This window comes from Camelus ferus, unplaced genomic scaffold (assembly GCF_009834535.1).
Source record: "Camelus ferus isolate YT-003-E unplaced genomic scaffold, BCGSAC_Cfer_1.0 contig600, whole genome shotgun sequence".
NCBI classification, from domain to species: Eukaryota; Metazoa; Chordata; class Mammalia; order Artiodactyla; family Camelidae; genus Camelus; species Camelus ferus.
This window is the reverse complement of record NW_022589663.1, coordinates 293,029-312,625: the sequence shown is the minus strand read 5'-3', so window position 1 is coordinate 312,625 and position 19,597 is coordinate 293,029. Positions and strand designations below refer to the sequence as shown.

At 46.2% G+C, this 19,597-nt stretch overlaps 1 protein-coding gene and 1 pseudogene across 2 annotated transcripts in view; both read left to right on the top strand.

The window, feature by feature from the left end:
* Window positions 1-927: 927 nt before the first annotated feature.
* On the top strand, window positions 928-7,073 carry LOC116662605 (annotated as a pseudogene).
* Window positions 7,074-12,790: 5,717 nt separating this feature from the next.
* LOC106730523 overlaps window positions 12,791-19,597 on the top strand; it is a 134,128-nt gene continuing 127,321 nt past the window's right edge. Inside the window, exons 1-4 of one of the 2 annotated variants that reach the window (XM_032476369.1) lie at window positions 12,791-13,139; window positions 14,704-14,853; window positions 15,024-15,116; window positions 15,843-15,971. In XM_032476369.1, the coding sequence (XP_032332260.1) occupies window positions 13,119-13,139; window positions 14,704-14,853; window positions 15,024-15,116; window positions 15,843-15,971 (393 nt within the window). In that variant the 5' untranslated portion in view covers window positions 12,791-13,118. The other variant, XR_004318585.1, reaches the window with a different exon arrangement.

Here is a 19,597-nt window from a genome sequence, read left to right as displayed (position 1 = left end):
GACCCAGGTGGATAGCTGCAAGAACAAAGAATTCTAACAACAAAGATTCCTACACCAAGAAGTTTGCAACAACCAAGCAAGTAGGAAAGAAGCCTGAATTCTGACTTGGGGACATGGTTTTCCAGGACATTAGTTTGCAATCTAGGTCTACAGAAACTTGCTATTCCATGCCCCAACACCTGGTCTCCTGATTTATTGGCCTGTCCTGCATTGAGGAGAATGAGTTTGGACTCGAGAACACTCCTATCTACATAGCAAGCTGGGCACTGGAACTGAGGACAGCTCTCCCACAACCAGGGACCTACTGTGAGCCCTTCATTGTTCCACTAGGGTGGAAAGTGGTTTACCCATGAGAGATGGGGACTATGCACTGACACTCGGGCAGTCTGCTCTGTCTGGGTCTCTGAACTTGTGCCTCCCGCTCCCTGACAGCCCAACACCTGGGACAGTGCAGCTAAGGCAAAGATCATGCCTTCCTCAGTTTCCCAGCCTGTAAAAGGGGAATTTATACTCTTCCCAAGGTTGTTCTAGGCGACAGCGCCTGTGGGTGTTTCGTTCTGGGAGACACAGGAAGCCCAGCTCCTCTTGGGGGCAACAGGTGTGATCCCTGTAGGGGTTCTGTAGGGCCTTGGCTGGAGGGCTTGACCAGGGAGGTGAAATTTGAGCTTCTGGCCTTCAGGGGCTAGAGAAGGGCATGGAGGCAGGACTGGCGCCTCCTTCGGGGTTCCCTTGAAGGTAAAGCTTTTTCTCTTCATCTCTGCTACTCCCCTCCCCCTTCTCCCTCTAGATCTCTCGCTTCTCCTTGCTCCTCCTCCTCCTCCTCCGTCCATCTCTCTCCCTCCACTTTTCGCTTCCTCTCCTACTCCTCGCATCTTCTCCCTCCCTGGACTCCCCAATGTATCTCGCAGAACCCAGAGCCCAGTGCGGATGGCTGGCCCTCCCGCGCATGCCCACAGTTGGATGCCAGCTGGACCCCGCGGGTCCGAAGCTCCAGTTCCGAGCCAGGGATCAGCCCCAGTGGCTGCTCGGCTCTGTCGCCCGGTAGGCCTTTGGCTCCTGCCCCGGGTCGGGGCCTCCGGCTGTGTATGTGGAAGGTTGGGGGCTCTGGGGAAGGGGGTCCGCGTGTCACAGCCTGGGAGGGCTCGAGTCAGCGAGGAGTGTCCAGCTGAGGGGCTCGCGCCAGCCCCCTCTGCCTGCGCCACCTGCCCCGGCTCCCTGTCCACATCTGTCCAGGGCCGGGCACGTACCTGCCGGGGACATGGCCACCCCCGTCCATACCGCGGCCCGCACCTGCCACCTCTAGCCCCAGCCGGGCTCCCCTCAGTCCGCCGCCGGCGCCCCCTTCCGCTCTCCCGCCGCGAGTACCCTCCTCCCAGGCTTCCTCTCCTCCTTATCAGACCCCGCCCCGCCCCTGGGCCTGCTATGTCCCGGGCCGGCGGGATCTTCAGAGTCGGGCGGGGACGGGGGCGGGGACGGGGGCGGCGGCGGGGACAGTGGCTGGTACTAGCCTCCGAGCGGGGCTGCAGCCCGCGCCCCCTCCGCTTTCCCTGCCTCGCCACCCCTAGACTGCACTCCTCTCCCTTTCTCTGTCCCCGAGGTCCAGCTCAGTGGCGTGGATGCTGTTCCCTGGGGCTGAGATCCTCTGGCTGTAAAGCCCAGCTTCTCCTGGAAGAGACTTGGGAAAAGAGAGCTCCAACGGTGAGCATGCTTCTTTCTCCTCCCTCAGTGTTTCTGCCCCAGGTAAATACCCTTAATACTTTTTCTGGTGTTAGGATGGTGGTGCTTGTTGATGTCAAGTGTTTTTATAGTGAGCGTGATCACAGTGTTGAAAGCAGGGCTTGTTTCACTTAAAAGTGAGCTGAGGAGTAGGGGCAGGGCTATACTTAATATGTTTGAGTTGTTCTGCAGGAGCTAAGGCCCCCACCCAGGTGGAGGATGGTAACTTCAGGCTGAGCACGAGATTCCTGGAACACGGCCCTATTACCTACCACCAACTAGTCAGAAGAAAGTCACACACCTGGAAGCCATCAAGCCTCATTTTGCCTATTAAAAACTTTACCCTAATAAAAAAAAAAAAAATTCACCTCAGAAACCATCAGAGAGTTCAGGGTTTTTGAGCACGAGCCACTGTTCTCCTTGTTTGGCCCTGCAGTAAAAGCTTTCTCTACTCCAAAAACAAAAGCAAAAAAAAAAGAGATGAGGGCATGAAGCTGACATTCTCCATCCCCCCTCTTCCAGGGTGAAACATGTGACCGTCGATTTTAAAAAGATACAGTCCTTAACTAGTCCAGCCCAACTAGTGTGTGTTAACAGGAGCAGCACCATCAGAGGCATTTTGGAGACCCAGGAACATTGCAGTCCTAAAGATCTCCTGGTAAATTTTTGTTTGGTTTTGTTTTTCTTAAATTGTGGGGCAGACTAGTAATATAGAGGGAAAAATAGTGGTCCAGAAATATTTTTTCGTAGAACAGCTTTATTGCGATACTGTTCACACACCATGAAGTCCATCCATTTAAATGGTACAGTTCAGGGGCTTTTAGTATATTCATAGTGGTGCAACCTTTATTATTCCAGAACGTTTTCATCACTTCAGAAAGAACAGTGGAAATGAATGATCTATCCACCCCTCCCCAGTGGTGGTTCTAAAGAAGTTTCCTGGCTTTTCCTGACCCTAAATTAACTTGTTACATTCCATAAAAAATCTGGTAGGAATTCTAATCAGAATTGCATTGAATCTATATATCAGAACAGGAAGAATTAATGTCTTTGTGGCATAAACTTTTTCTACCCATAAATGTATCTGGGACCCTATCTTTTCATCTGTCCAGAGCCTGGCCTATGGAAAGTCTTCACTAATTTGTTGGGTCTGTGAATAATGAGATTATATATATCATTGGTTGCAACTGTAGCTTTTCATGAAAGAGAAAAGTAACCTCAGTGAAGCCAATTGACTCCCTGATGGTCAGAAAGAGTGACAGCCATTGCTGGAGTGATCGAGTGGACTTGGTGCTTGCAACCAGTGTTCTCCACCACCTACATCTAAGGGGATTACAGTGTTCTTTTATTTATTTATTTATTTATTTTTAAAATTCTTATTTTTTATTAAAGTATAATCAGTTTACAATGTTAGTTTCAGGTGTACAGCAGAGATTCAGTTATATATATGCATATGTACATGTATATTTTTCAGATTGTTTTCAGTACAACTCATTACAAAAAATTGAATATAGTTCCCTGTGCTATACAGTAGGTCCTTGTCATTTTATTTTATATATAGTAATGCGTATCTGATCATACTAAACTCCTAAACTGTCCCTCCCCCTTTCCCACTTGCTAACCACAGTTTGCTATGTCCATGAATATTTCTAGCAATATCCTTTTTGCTAGTAATATATGCTGGTTAATTGCCTTCATTTTCAGTAATTCCATTTTATCTGTGGGTGTTTTTCTTCTGGTAGGCCTGCATGTGGTTTGCATCCGTGTTCATAAAGATCTGTATTTGTGAGAACTCCAGGCCTCGTGTAGTGCCTGGCACGGAGCTCCCGCTGAGCTCATGCTTGAACTGGGAAAAACCATATCAAAGTTGGAATTTCCACTGTGGTTGAGACTTCCAGGTTTCTATAACCTGTTTAGCTCAACTTAATGTTGGCGGCTCCCATACTGGATAATTTGGTGGAACTGCATCATACGACGGTGTAGAGAGAGGGCTTGTGTGCTTCTTCTCTTTCCTTTTTCTAACACTTATTCTCCTGGGCCTCCCACATTCTTCCCCAGTAGTGCCCAGGGCTGGCTCGGTGCTGCGCTGAGGCAAGATTTGTAAATAAGGCCCTTTCCTTATCTCTTCTGAGCCTCCGTTTCCTTCTCTGCACAATGAGGGCTTAGACTACATAAGTGTTTTTTGGTTTCTTTTAAACCCATGTCTCCTTTTGAGAAACAGATAACTCAATTCTCTGCTCCAACCTAATTCTTCAGATTTTGATACGTCCTCCAAGGGGTGACACAGCTCTTTGTGGAAAGTTAATGTGACTTTGGTTCTTTCCAGGTAGCAAAGAAAAGACTTCAGAGATTTATTGCAGGGAGGGGGCAGGAGGGGGGCAGTATGTCACACTTTCTAGTGTGAGAACTGGAGCAGGGGCTTGGATTTAAATACAGCCTCTTATGTGGCCTCTCTCTAATCTTGCACAATGTGATAAACTTCTCTTTTCCTCCGTTTCTTCATGTGTCAAGTTGGAGTGGCATTATTTTAGGTTTTCATGAAGCAATATACACATAAGTCATTTATGTCTCAGTAGAAACCTGACCTGTTAGAGAATCAGGGGTTTCTTTTAAAAAAAAAAAATCTTGTCCATAACACTCTGTCTATGTGTATTTGAATTTCCTGGAGTGTGTGGGTTGAGACTAAATTCCATCATGGGACAGGTGGCCCCTGGGTCTGGGGGGACCAGTTTCCTCCTCCTCCCCAGTCCTCTTCATCTCAGTCCAGGATGAAGTTCCTGCCATTAGAATTACACAGACTTCTTGTGGATATGGCTTTTAATTTTATTGTTTCACTGGGGAGGGCTGCTGTCATGATTTCCGTGGTCAGATTTTGGTGACCTGAAGGCTATGCAATTGGGGGTTCCTATTTAAGTATAAGAAAAGAAAGTTACAAATACAAAATTAGACCTAGGGTGGAGGCAGGGGCTCTTGGAAGTGGGGACCATTAGCTTTGTCAGCTTCAGGTGCAGTGGCCTCTGACCATGAGGACCCATCCTTGTGCTCTGGAGTTGGAGGGACCAGTGGGCTCGGTGGGAATGTTTACTGAGTGTATCTCATGGGCTGTGCATTGTCCTATTTGTACTGTGTGTTTCTTATTTAAGACAGTGAGCTCATGTAATCTCAATAGCCTCTTTAATAAAATTGGACTTTTTATTTTGAGATGTAAAGTAGATTCCCATGCAGTTGTAAGAGATAATATGGAGAGAGCCTATGGACTCTTTGCCCGATTTTCTTTCATGATTCCATCTTGCAAAATTGTAGTACAATTTGTTATTGACTCACTAACACTTTGAGGTTTGTGTTATTACTCCCATTTGTATTCGTGAATAAACTGGGGTTTAGAGAAACACACAGGCCTGCCCAGGTCACCCACATGGTTAATGTAGAGTCGGGTGGAATGTGGGCTTGGGATTTCCAGGCAGTACCATTGTGATGGTCTGTGGCAGGGGCAGCATTCACTTGCGTGTTTATTCATTCATTCAACAAACTTATTGAGTAACCTCTGTGGGTCAGATGTCTTCATAGGGTTATCTAATTCTTCAGCAGTACTGAGAATCAGGTAATGTTTTCTTTTTTTTAATCTGAGAAATTTAGCTCTGAGAGTTTATAACCCCCCACAAAGGAAATATATCTCATAAAGGAGGGATACTAAATGTGTACAGTCCCCCCCTTTTTATGCAGGTGGTACCCTAGGCATTTTACATTTGCAAACTTCCATAATCCAGATATATTCTTGTAAGGCAAGGATTTTTTTTTTTTTTTAATTTAAGTATAGTCAATTTTCAATGTTGTGTCAATTGCAAGGTCTTTTTTTGAATTTTGAATTAAAAAAATTAATATTTGATGTGGCATAGTTAGGTTTATTTATTTGTTTCATTTTTTTTAATGGAGGTACTGGAGATTGAACCCAGGACCTCATACATGCTAAGCATGGGCTCTGCCACAGAATGGTACCGTCCTCCCCAAGTCAAGTTTTCTTCTCCATTATTCTGCAGCTTAGTAGTTCAAGTAAATTGGAGTTGAAATCCAGATCTTTTGATCCCACTGTGGTTCTTTTCTTTATATTCTGCTGAAGGGGGGTGAGGAAAGCAGTTCCTTTGTTCATTTCTTTATTCAGCATTTTTGAGCACTGACTTTGCATCAGGACTTGGCTAGGTGTTGGAAACTGAAAACAAGAAATGACCCTTTTCTGCAGGGGCTGGAAGCCTAGACCAAAAGCTGGGTAATGTGATCCGACCTATGGTAACCATGTGCAGACGCTGAGGACAAACTGTACCCCCGGCTTTGCTTGGGCTTCCCTGCCTTACGGCTGCTACACACCAGGTCACCGCATTCCAGAAGGGCCTGCAGCCCACAGCAGAGTGTGTACCTCAGTCTCCTCTCCCCTCTCAGCAGGGCCTGCAACATGAGCATCCCTACTATTTGCAGTGTGCTGAGGACAACCAGAATCTCCCCGTGGTGTTCCAACATGTTGGGTTCGTCTCAGAGGAGAATTTCTTTTGCATCTATAAGTGAATCTCCTCGTTGAGCCAGATCAGCCCGTGCGGCTCCCAGTGGGCACTCTGTATCCACTACGGGCACCACTACTGGCCCAAGAATGGGTGGAGTGAATTCCAGACCCACCGCAAGGTCATGGGCCTTGTCACCCTCACCGACTGCCTCTTGGACAAGACATTCGAGAAGCTCCACTTGCAGAGGAGCTGTATGGCACCACGCTCTACGACCCTCAGCTCTTTGCCTTTGTGCTGCATGGGGAGGTGGTCAAGCAGCCACCCACTGATGTGGCCTTCAACCTACAAGGACTGCAGAGTGGTGGAGAAGAGGGTCGAGGACATCATCAAGTCACTCTTCATTGTGCTCGTGTCCAAGAGCCTGGACGGGGCCCCCGACAATTCTAGGGACAAGATCCCCCTCCCCTGCATCCCGTTTGAGAAGGAGGACTTGGTAGGACTGGACACAGACAGCAGATAAGCCTACCAGGGGGCCGGCTACCCTGGCTGTGTGCCGGGTTTCTTCCCTACATCCAGAAAGGGATTGGCAAGGAGGAGGGCTGTCTTGTAGCCAAGGGGAGAGGGAGGTGCAGCCCGCCAGTTTTCAGACGTTTACAAGTGTTTCCGCCTTTGGTTCAGAGAGATCCTTTTAGGGTTAGTGTGGACACTTACTCTCCCTTTTCAGCCAGAACCCCTGGTGGGACCCCTGGAGTTGCTGTCCAATAGAGTAGCCACATCCACTGATGCTAGGAGCACTGTGGGTTTATAATTATTTTCTTGTACCTCTTTTTCTTTCTCTTTTTTCTGTTTACTCTTGGACCTCCCTGTGAGCATGTTGTTGGTTCTGAAAATGTGGTCTTTGTACACCCTGCATTGGATATAGCGAGATTGCCCTCCGTGCTGCCTCCATCACATTAAAAAGCAAAAACTTAATGGTTGCCTTGATTCATGTATTATCTCAGTCATGTTTTTATTTTCTAATTTTTTGGAATTTTTGATTTGTTAGCATGTCACCTGCTGGTGTTTGATACCTGGTAGAATCCTTGTTTTGAGAAACATGTTTGGTCCTCCTTACATTTGGTGACAAATGAGCCCTTATTAATTTTGCTTGTTTTGAGGAAATGAGATGCAAATTGATTTAGGCGGCTTCTGTGGGATGTTTTTCATGGGTATTTTCACTTGGAAAGTCAAAGTCTGCAGCAACTTGCTTGATTCTGGCTTTTACAGAAACGTGCTCGGCACGCGTTTCCTGGATGTCACTGTGTGACGTGCGTGACGGCGCTTCCAGGCCTGCGGTCACTGGTGAGGAAGTGGCCAGCTCGGGGGTGAGCAGCTGCAGGGGACGCTGTTGGAGGAAGCAGTCACCGGGTTTTCTTTTGCTTTTGCCTTCCCCATGCCATTTACTTTACTTTGTCCTCGTAAAGGGGCAGAAGCGGGTCTAAAATCCATGTCACTCTTTTACTCCCTTTACGAGGCTGGTTTCTCTGAGTATCAGGACAACATGGCCTTCCCCTAAGTAGCTGGCTTACTTGAATCTGGTGGACACAGGGACGGCTAAAGGGGACCGTAGCTTCCTCTCTGCTTCAGCCAGTGGGCATTCAGAGCCGGGTCTGTGGTTTGCCTCAGCAGCCGTGCAGGCCTCCCTGCACCAGCCTTTACTATTAACTCATTTTGGCAGTAAATAGCTGACTCTGTGTCTGTTGCAGCTGACGTCCACCACTGACGGCCGTGTCGTTAGTTTGCGGTAGTGAGATTCCAACATCCCAGTCAGCCGTGAAGGGAGATGCTTTGACCGACCTAGGACATTGCATTTTCACCCCCCACCCTGGTTCATCTCACCTGGGAGAAGGGTTTGGCCACCACCTTCATGCTGGTCATGGGACCTTGATTCTCCTTTCATGCTCTGGTCCAAATGTGGACACTTCATACTTCACTGACTTGGTCTCGCTTCAGACATGCCAGATTGTCTGAAAGAGTCCATCACATTCTCGGAGGGAACAGAACAGTATTAAGTGTCGCAAGTAGAAGGAGTCTAGGCTGTCCGAGTTGGCAAATGCAGGCTGGGATCTGTGATGGCTCAGCTGTGCCCTGGACACAGGCCTTTCCCGTGGCTCCTGAGATGCCAGGGGTCGGAGTGAGAACAGCCTTGCCTGGGTTCCTCCATCCTCACCTGCTCACTGGCATGAGTGTCTGCTAACCAGGAGCTCCCCCAGACCTCAGGCCCTTCGAAGTTCAGACCACGGGAGAACCTTGAGTCCCTTCTCTTGGGCCTCATTTGTAAGAATCCAGTGCCTTCTGAGGTGACCAGTGCCAGGAGATGCCTCCCCCCTCCAGGGAGCACCCTTCGGAGGACTGTGACTCACTGCACCATGCTGTGAGCTTCCAGAGTTCCAGCCGTGGTCTCTGCAGAACCAGACTTGAGATGGGCTTAGCGACGGAAATGACAGGACCAATCCAGGGCAGGGCTGGTGTGAGGGAACAGGGGAAATTGAATGTGACTTCAAACACCTAGGTGGGTGCTGGGGCTGTTACTAAAATGGGAACCCGGGAGTTACCTGCAAGGGGTTGAATTCCATAGTAAATGGTGGACATGAGGCATTTTAAGATGCCATTTGTCACCCGAGTTATGAATTCAAAGAGGCACTCCGGTCTATGAGACTGGGGCTCAGGTGAAGGAGCCAGACTAGAGTTACACGTTGGGAGTCGTCATTCTTAGCTGGTGTTCACAGCCATGTAGGTGGATGAGCTCATCTCGAGATGTACAGACTGAGGCTGAGGGAGGGCAGGGCTGTGCCTGGGCTGGAGGAAAACCCAGACCATGCAACTTTGGTGTGTCAGTCAACAGCGTTTGGGATGTTCAGAGCAATGCCATTTATCCTCAAGGGGCCGGGGAGGCGGGCGGTGCCGCCCAGGAAGAAATTAGAAGGGAGGATCTTGGCCACATGTGCATCTCAGGGAGATGCAGAAGCCACAAGATCTGGGCGGGACACCTCCTCAGAAGCTGGAATTGCATTGGGGAGTGGGGAGAAGGTAGTCACACTCACCTGTGAGGGAGGAAGGGAGGCCTGGGGAGCCCCCACCCCAGCAGACTCGCTTTCCGATTTCCACGTAGAAAAGGCGATCAGAGGATCTGAGGTGAGAGGGGATGGGGGTAGGGAGGGGAGCCAACCTGGAGAATGGTGGTTGGACAGTTCTGGAATATTCTCCCTGCCAAGTAGACTTAAAATAAAAAGAAAAAAAAGAAACTCTTAAGAATACGGATAGTGACTAGGGAGGAGGCAGTTCTTTTTCTGGCCTCCTAAGGGTAAGGCATGTATCCGGGGATACACAAAAGAATCGGGCATTCTGTCCCGGGGACATGATACTTACCGGGGAACAGTGCAAGTGTAAACGGGGAGAAGGGCAGCGGAGGGAAACTAGCCAGGCCCCATGTCAGGTACCAGTCGGCCGCCCTACTTGCACGTTGCATTCACATCCATGCCTCCCAGGTGGGCGGTGGCAGCCCCCTTTTGCGGATTGGGAAGCCTTCTCAGAGGGGTTAAGGAATTGGTCCATTTAGCGGCTAGTAAATGCTGTAGCAGGATTCAAGCAGGGCCTTGTCAGACTTCAAGGGCATGTTTTCTCTACTAATTCCGGTACCTCCCTGTTGTACGTGGAATGGTGAAGTGGGTCAGTTTTGGAGCCTTTCAGAAAAAGTGCGATTTAAGTGCCTCAGGACTGTTTCACAAAGCTCAGTGTTCTTTGATGGTTCAGAAGCACCGCAGTGCTTTACGCCCCACAGAGGTAGGTCTTACTCCTTTGACGATGACGTGGTTGCAAATGACGTACAGGTGCAAAACCAGACTTAACAGCTTCTGAAGGGAAACTCTCCAGTTCTCCCTTGATCGGCTTTCTTCCACGGGATGTAACTCTGCTGCAATTTAGGACTGAGATTTCTGTATGGAGTGAGGATTTGTTATCCAATGTTGGCATAAAATGATCAGATGGAGAAAATCGCCATTGACAGTTTATTTTTGGGTTCATTAGACAAGATGTACTATCAGTTAATGGCCCAAATAGCATATGAAATTGAGTACAGAACTTGCATTTCTTACTTTCTACTTATAGCTGTCTTCGAATTTAAGGTTGTCTGCTTGGAACTTCAGCTCCACCACCAGGGCACCTGTCAGTGTGTTGGTGTGATTGCATTTACACAGTGCATGTAATCTGGGCTTCCTTGGTCCCAAATGCTCCAGTGCAGAATCAAGGGCTGTAGTCATCACTTGGTCATGCATATACTTCTAAAACTATATGATGCCAAAAAAAAAAAAAAAAAAAGAGACAGAGAAATTACCTTATCAAAGTTCCTTCCGATTCTAACTGCAAACTGTTGTTGAGCAGCTCTGGTTTCCTTTGGATATGAGTACATACATTTCTTTGCATGTAACCTGGGTTTTGGACTAGAACACCAAGCTCTGGCTTTCCATGAGCCACAAACATAGTAACCAAATTGCACACATATGAAATATTTTATTCTTTTTTCTGAGAAAGACTCCTTGAATTTGGGACTTAGGCTGTGATTTTTGCCTTTTGCTTCTCCCACCCCTCTTATCATCTCTCACTCCTTCTTCCCAGGTGGCCTTCAAGAGTTCGTGTTCTCAAAGGAGCAGGTGGGCAAACACCCAGTTGGTCACCATGCAGTGCTGCTGTAGAGGGAGCCCAGCCAAGAGCTAAAGGACATTATCAGAGAGGACTTCCTAGAGGAAATGGACTCTACATTCAGTTGTGAGGACAGAGTAAGAATCAGCCAGGAGAAGGGGTCAAGAGGGTGGCTCAGGTGGCAGGAGCAGCCCGGGCAGAGGCCTGGAGGCTTGTGGGTGGGGACTAGGAGAGAGTGCCCTGTGTGGTCCAATGTGGAGGGTGCCCCTGCTGGGGAGGACACTGGAGAGGGCCTGGGGTGGAGGGCTTTGGAGGAGTTTGTTTTTCACTAGAATTGACAGAGGAGGCAGTGAAGGTTGTCAGCAGGAAGTGACCCTCAGGAGAGGTACTCCTGGTTTTGCTTCTGATGTTCTACAGAAAGAAGGGGTCGGGACCGGTGAGAGCAGGTCTGTCTGTCCCTTTGAGACCCACCCCTTCATTCATTTATTCATAACACGCGCACTTCTAAGTGTCTAGGGGAGAGGGGTGAACCGACAGTAGTAAGCAAAATGTACTTGCTTCTTGCGAGCTTAGCAGTGTCAGAAGTTGATTTAGCTTGGAATGTTTTAGGAACACAGCAGGGAAACCTAAACCAAAGTGCAGGGATTGGAGGCAGGGAAGTTTTCCTTGAGAAACAGAATCAGAATGAGCCAGGAGGCAGGTGGGAAGTAGCTAGGCATCAGGTTAGGGGGCCCCTGAGGTCACTGGGGACCTGGGTACTGCGGTGAGGCTGGGCGATGAGAGGCAGGGGCGGGGGTGGGTCTAGAACTGTACCAGCGAGCCTCCGAAGTGTTTCAGTGGAGGAGTGATGTAATCAAATTTGTGCTTTGGGAAAGCTGCCCTGCTCTCTCTCGCTCTCTCGCTCTCTCACTCTGGCTCTTGCTCTCTTTCTTGTGTGTGTGTGTGTGTGTGTGTGTGTGTGTGTGTGTGTAGCGGGGAGGACGGGGGTGGGTGCCACTGAGTGGGAGGGTCATTAGAAGACCACTCGCAGGCTGGGAGGCGACCAGTGGGAGAGGGGCGTCAGGGCTGCGTGGGGACAACAGGGACAGGGTGGATGTAGTATATCCTTATGGGGAGGGCTTGTTAGCAGGGCCGCCCTCGCGGCGCCTTGTGGCTGGAAGAAAGCAGATGGTGGCAGCCAGGCTGACTTTCCTTCTTCTGTCCTTCCCTGCCTTGTGTGATGGTCTTAGCTCAGCCAATATTTGGAACAGAAGAGCTAAATTCCAGGGTAGCCCAGGACTTTGTTGAGCTCGTTCAAGTGAGATCTGATAGGATTTAGGTTTGTGTTGAGATCTGCACGTTCACTTAGCTAGAAATTCACCGTCTTTTGCATTTCCATAGGGGTTTTTATTCTTGATAAAGATTGCTTTCTTGGTGAAAGGAAATTGAATATAGCTGCTGTTTTTCTCAAAAATATCTTATCTTTAAAGAAATTTAATATTCAAAAGAATAGGAATATTCTGAAATGATAAAGTAAGGCTTCAGTGTAGTTTCTTTGGTTTCAGAGTTGACACGGAATTAGAGCCTTTGCATTACTTAATAGCACATCCTTGTCAGTATTTAAAGAGCTGTTAGTGAGCCCCCCAGGCCCCAGCTCTCAAAGCATCATTAAAGCTTGCTCTGAAATTGTGAATTTGTTAAGGTCTTGTTTGCAGAATACAAACAGTTGGTTTATAATATATAACATAGCTCTTTTTATAAAATAATATGTTAAAAGTTAAGAAAGTAGAAGATAGATATTAAACCTGAAACATAAACATTCTTGTGCTAATGTTGAGACTGGAAATTTTGAAAAGAAAAATCTTTCTGTAATATCATCTACATGAAATACTTATATGTCTATCACATTTGAAAAATAACTATGAAATGTTTTTTGAAGTCAGGACCATTCCAGCTCAGATACTGGCAGTGATGGTTGCTGGTTTTCAATTGTAGAGTCTAAATTTGCCTTCTTTGCTTTTTTTTTTTTTTCTTTTTTGTAGTGAGAGGGTTGAGTAGTGCTTTGCCAGCATGCTTTCGGGGCAATTTTGGGGCAGACGTCGTGCACCAGCAGTGAGACATTTCTGTGCATTTTACTTTCTGGACATCACCAGGGCGCATGCGGAAACACGAGGGGGTTTGTGCCTGCAGGCTGGGATGCTTCAGGACTCCCTGGTCCATCACCATTTGTTCTGGAGCTGCTCCGGTCAGTGAATGACTTTCTGTGGCTTGGAGGTAAGGTGGTCTGATGCAGATGATCAGATGTGTAGTTAAAGTGCTGTTACTTGAAATAAGAGAAAACCTTGAAACACAGCTCTAAAAATACAGGATGAGGGAGGAGAATTGGCTGAGCTGCTTGCAGTGGGGAGTCTTCTCAGGTGACTCCCTCACCGTGATTCCTGCCAATATCCGCCCCAGCCCTGCACGGTAGTCCTGCCGAAGCAAGCATGCCCTTTGCTCAGAAAAGCGCTGAATTTCCTTGTGTCTCTGTGTGTTGGCTTCTTTAAAGCACATCTTGCCCTTTGCTTCAAATGAAATTCTTGTTAGGAACCTCTTACACTCATTCTTCCAGACCTTGTCCATATGTAGCTGCTGAGTGGATGAACAGAATACAATATCTCCATGTAGTGGAATATTATTCAGACATAAGAATGAATAAAAAGAAAAAAAGTGAAAAAGGCCACCTGCTCTGGGAAGTCCACCCTGATGGCTCAACCCGCCCTTTTCCCTTTGAAACCCCACCCCTTATACTCCTCTCTATTTGATAGTACTTACCACCTTCTAATAAACTATAACCTTTGAAAAAATAATAAGATGCTAATACCACTTTGAAATGGATGACCATTAATAACAACATGTTAAGTAAAAGGAGCCAGACACAAAAGGCCACATATTGTTGATTTCAGTGATCTGAAATGTCCAGAATAGGCACATGCAGAGGCAGAGGGCAGATGATGCTTGCGAGGGGCTGGCTGGACAGGGGGATGGGGAGTGACTGCTAATGGACAGGGGATTTCTTTTGGGGTGATGGAGTGTTCTGGTAAGGGCTTGCACAACCGTGAATATACAGAAAGCTGCTGAATCGTACCCCTTTAAGTGGGTGAGTTTTATTATATGTGAATTATATCTCAATTATAAAACACTGGAAAAAAAAAAAACTCAGTCAAAGGACAGCCTCTCCTGGGCCTGCCCCGCAGTGGGGTCTGTCAGTCTCCCTCTGTGCTTGAGATGCTTGTGACATGGTTTTCTCCTGCAGGGACTGTCTCCTGGAGGTGGGAGCGGGAGGCACGGTCCATGTGTCTCCATCATCTAGCATGTTGTAGATGTTCCCTAAATGCTTGTTAATAAATGCTCTGGGAGTAAGGACTAAAATGGGGCTCTTTCCTGGAAGAAGCTGTCAGCTCAGAGGGCCTGCCAGCCACTTAGGATAAATACGGGTCAGAGTGAAGTAACAAAATTCTCTGATAGAAGTTTAACAACGAGCTGTAGTACACACTAAGTAGAAGAGATTCTTGAATGGACTTACATTTCCTAATTTGGCTTCTTAAAGAGTAGAGAGAAATAAAAGTGGGAAAGAGAAGAAATCAATGCAAAAGAAAAGAGAAAACATGTAAAAATAATTAAGCTGAATGAGAAAAGGAAATGATGGGAGCTTGAGTACGTTGTATTGAAAGAGAAGTCTGTAAATCCTCGTGACTGATGGCTGGAGGGTAGCTGTGAGATTGGGCACTTCTCCAGGATGAGAACCCACCCGGGACCCTGACCCACATGGTGGTGACGGGCTGTCAGCTTCCTGCAGAGAACGGTGTCCTGTGTTCTTGGCCTCTCACCTTCAGTCCATTGGAAAGGTACAGTGGAGCTTCCCGGGGGCTCCACGACGTGCGACACCACAGCAGACGGAGGGCAGAAGTGCTTGTGGGGACCCGGCTCACTTGTGTTGAGCCAGACGGTAAGGAAATTTGTAGAACTGTAAAACGATGCCACTCTTCTGGCGTTTTGTTTTGGAAAATAGTTATCCTTCATAAAAATTTAACATTTAATGGGCTTATTATTTTAATAGGAATGAATACATAAAGTTTTAAATCCTTCTCTATTTTTCTTCATTTTTTTTTAATGGAGGTACTGGGGATTGAACCCAGGACCTCTTGCATGCTAAGCATGTGCTCTATCCCTGAGCCATATCCCTCTCCCCTAGTTTTACTTTTGAATATGGTAAGTATCTGTAGGTGTAACCTGCACACACACACAAAAGCACTCTTTGAGATCCTCAGTGATTTTTCAGAGTGTCAGGGAGATCTAAGACCAAAAAGTTGGAGGCCCGCAGAGCTAAAGAATACAGATGAAGACTGTAGCCCAGCTTGTCAGGCGTGTGGCTGCGTAAGGTTCTCAGGGTGGAACTGCCAGTGAGAGGAGAGCAAAAGGTTGTAGCTACTAACTGTGGCCGCCTTTGAGAAGGAGGCAGGCCAGTTAGATATTTATTCCAGGTGGGGCAGATGAATTTAGGGTGAAGGAGGTGGAAAGGTATTCTGGTCCTGCTTCAGGTGGTATTATTTTAAAACACTTTCATTTCGGGGTCCTTCCTGCTCAATCCATCTCTCTGCAGTGCCAGCATCTGGCCCAGAGCCTGCCACAGAGCGCACATTAGATTCTTGGTTAAATGAAGGACTGGATGGCCTGTTTCACGTGTGGGCTCAGTCCCTCAGTGGAACCCTGAGCATCGTGAGATTCTTCCGTGTTGCCAGCCTTGACACGGGCGTGCAGAGCAGAAAAGGTGGCATGTTCCTGTTTGTAACAAAACCAGAGATCTGTGGGTTTGATCTTTGGGGGAAAAATTGGCATTTCCACGTAATCAGACTGTCCAAATCATTCTTAGTCACTGCAGTCTGAGATGAGGATGGGCCGTAATTTTGTTCATTGTACTTTCATTTTAACGCCCAGCTGACCCTGAGGGGCTGTGTTCGGCCTCTGTCATCTGTCACTATCCTGCTGAGACTGGTTGCCAAGCTGGGGCTCAGAGGTTCCAGGGCAGCTCACTTCCTGCCGAGGCAGCCAACAGACACCGCCCAGGTAAGCTCTGCCCGTGCCTCTGTCCTGGGCTCGTTGGCAGTCCTTCAGCAAGCAGGAGTAATTTGTTATTGTCCCCTCTGAGTTAAGCTTGACTAATGTTTAAATAAAGTATAAAATCCGTTGCGTCAAGAATCCTACACATGAGACATTTTCTTCTGATTTTACTGAATATGCATCGATCTTATTGAGTCTTATTGAATGATAATAATGGATTACAGTCATTGGTTGATTTCTGGAACAGATACATAACATTTCATGGTAGATCGACCTTGAACTTCTGGGTTCTTTTCATCCTGTGTATTTGCTGATGTTAATCCCAGATGTCAGTTTTAACAGCTGATTCAGGGCCTGGGGGCTGCTGCTTTTTTTCCTGGTTGACGAATTTCTCTTACTGAGTGAAGTTAGATTTGGTTATGTTCATTAGCAGCTGCAGACAGCAAAGAATTTTTTTCAGGAGATGACCTGCAAATGATCGCTGAATGACTTTGACCCTTTGGGCCCCTAATGAATGAAATTGCCTTAAAAGGTTCAGGACATAGCTGTCATATCGCACAGGTTGCAAAGGTAATAACAGAATGCGGAGATCCAGGTGGGACACAGAGCTGCCAGGTGATTTTTGATCCATGAGTTTTTATTTATTTTTTTTATGGATTATTCCCTCCAAGGAGAAAGCCTCTGGTAGTAGATGTGTATTAGATGAGGAAATGCCTTAAATTTCCTTCTCCCTGATTTATTCCATCCCCCACCACCACCAAGTGGTGCAGAGAACAGAAGCCGCGTGGCCTGAACCTGGGTGCACTCTTTGTACCCAATGAATCTGATGGTTCTTGAAGATAGGTTCATCATTCTTCCTCAGGCCGTTCTAGTGGTTTCAGTGGGGTCTCAGCTACTGGAGAGGGAAGAGGCAGCCTGAGATGTGATAGAGGAGATCAGGTCTAGATGTCTCTGTTCCCCCTTTCCTGGGCTTGATTCTGACCTGAGGTCCCTCCCGTCAGTGTTCCCCCCCACTGTGTTTATCCCTTGCCGTCGTCTCTGCTGTCTCTGGGAGGAGGTTCCAGCTTTCTAAGCCCCCGGTCCTCTGCTCCCTCTCTCTGGGAGTGCCTGTTGCTGTGGGTGGCTTTGTTTTGTTGTCACCCTGCAATGTGAAGAGTCCTCATGTGCTGAGGCCGTTCTACTCATGTGAGCAGTGAGGCTCAGAGATTTTGCAGAGTCATGTTTCTTTTTCCCTCTTGCTGAGTGTACGTGAAAAAGGTTTAAGTCCAGAGAACGGGCTCTGTCTGCAGAAATGTCTTTATTTAGTTTTGCATGGTGTAAAAATCTTGAGAGCTTTTTAATCATTGAAGACAGTCTGTGGGGGAAACAGTCAGTGAAGCCCAGGTGAGACCTGGAAGAGCCGCACTTCCCTCACTGCCACGGGTGGTGACTTCACCCCCCTTCAGGCAGTAAAGGGCCCAGACCTGTGAACGGAGGTGACATCATGAATACATATGTGTATCCGCTGCTTCACCTTGGGTGTTAATTTCAAGCTGAGGCAGTTTGTGGCGGCAGCCTCATCCTACATCAGGAATTTATGAGGAAGACCAGACAGACTTGATTAGTGCAGTATGAAGTTTTCATGAAATTAATGTCATTCTAGTAAGATAGGGACTAGTTAAAGTGTCTTAAGCAGACAACCTTGAAGATTATTTACATAGAATGTGTATTTTTACAACTCAGAATTCGTATTGCCATGTAACCATCCACTAGAACTTTTAAATTTGAAGGAATCTGACCAGAACCATTAATTTAGAAAAATCAACATTAAATATTTTCAGGGAATAACCTTATCTCTTTTGTGATTGAAGAAAATTTTGATTTTTTTCTGTACTCTTAATAGGTTTTAAAATATCAAAACATTGATTTGACATGTCACTTTTTAAATAGAGAGAATAAAGTTCAAGCTGTTTTAATATGTAATTAAATATTTTTGTATTTCAGCAAACTGGTGTGATTTCCTGACTCTTTGGGAAGTATTTTGCAAGACACTTAGATTACCTACTGTTGGAAAAATGCAGAAGTGACTTTTATGAATATAGGACTAGTACAGATCTGTTGGTTTTTGATATAGTGCAAGACATGAGGACTAGGAGAACTTTGCTGCTGATTGCCAGAAGGACAGATGCCGGGTCTCAGTCTCCCCTCCTGTAAAATGAAGAGGCTTAACTGGATTCTTTCCACTACTAAGATGAGTTTCCATGAGCCTATGTCTTTTGTTTATATTCAGGAGTATTACAATTTCAGATTAAATGCTGAATACCACTCCCTTCCCCGAAGCAGAATTCAGTGTGTGCTAGATAAGCATTTAGTTATCTGATTCTTCTTTCTTTTTTTAAAATTTTATTTTACTGAGTTATAGTCATTTACAATGTTGTGTCAATTTCCAGTGTAGAGCACAATTTTTCAGTTATACATGAACATGCATATATTCATTGTCACATTCTCTTTCACTGTGAGCTACCACAAGATCTTGTATATATTTCCCTGTGCGATACAGTATGTTCTTGTTTATCTATCCTATATATACCTGTCAGTATCTACAAATTTCAAACTCCCCGTCTATCCCTTCCCACCCCCTCCTCCCTGGCAACCAGAAGTTTGCATTCTTTGTTTATGAGTCTGTTTCTGTTTGTATTTACATTCATTTGTCCTTTTCTTTTCTTTTTAGATTCCACATATGAGTGATCTCATATGGTATTTTTCTGTCTCTTTCTGGATTACTTCGCTTAGAATGACATTCTCCAGGAACATCCATATTGCTGCAAATGGCATTATGTTGTCATATTTATGGCTGAATAGTATTCCATTGTATAAATATACCACATCTTCTTTATCCACTCATATGTTGATGGGCATTTAGGCTGTTTCCCTGTCTGGGCTATTGTAAATAGTGCTGCTATGAACATTGGGGTGCAAGTGTCTTTTTGAAGTAGGGTTCCTTCCGGATATATGCCCAGGAGTGGGATTCCTGGGTCATATGGTAAGTCGATTCCTAGTCTTTTGAGGAATCTCAATACTGTTTTCCACACTGGCCGCACAAATCTGCATTCCCACCAGCAGTGTAGGAGGATTCCCTTTTCTCCACAGCCTCTCCAACATTTGTCATTTGTGGACTTTTGAATGATGGCCATTCTGGCTGGTGTGAGGTGATACCTCATTGTAGTTTTGATTTGCATTTCTCTGATAATTAGTGAAATTGAGCATTTTTTCATGTGTCTATTGATCATTTGTATTTCTTCCTTGGAGAATTGGTTGTTTATGTCTTCTGCTGAGTTTTGGATTTTTTTTTTTTTTATATTAAGCCATATGAGCTGCTTATATATTCTGGAGATCAAGCCTTTGTCGGTTTCATCATTGCAAAAATTTCTCCCATTCCATAGGTTTTCATTTTATTTTGCTTATGCTTTCCTTTGCTGTGCAGAAGCTTGTACATTTAATTAGGTCCCATTTGTTTATTCTTGCTTTTATTTCTATTGCTTGGGTAGACTGCCCTAGGAGAACATTTTTGAGATGTATGTCAGACAATGCATTGCCTAGGTTTTCTTCTAGGAGGTTTATTGTATCTTGTCTTATGTTTAAGTCTTTGATCC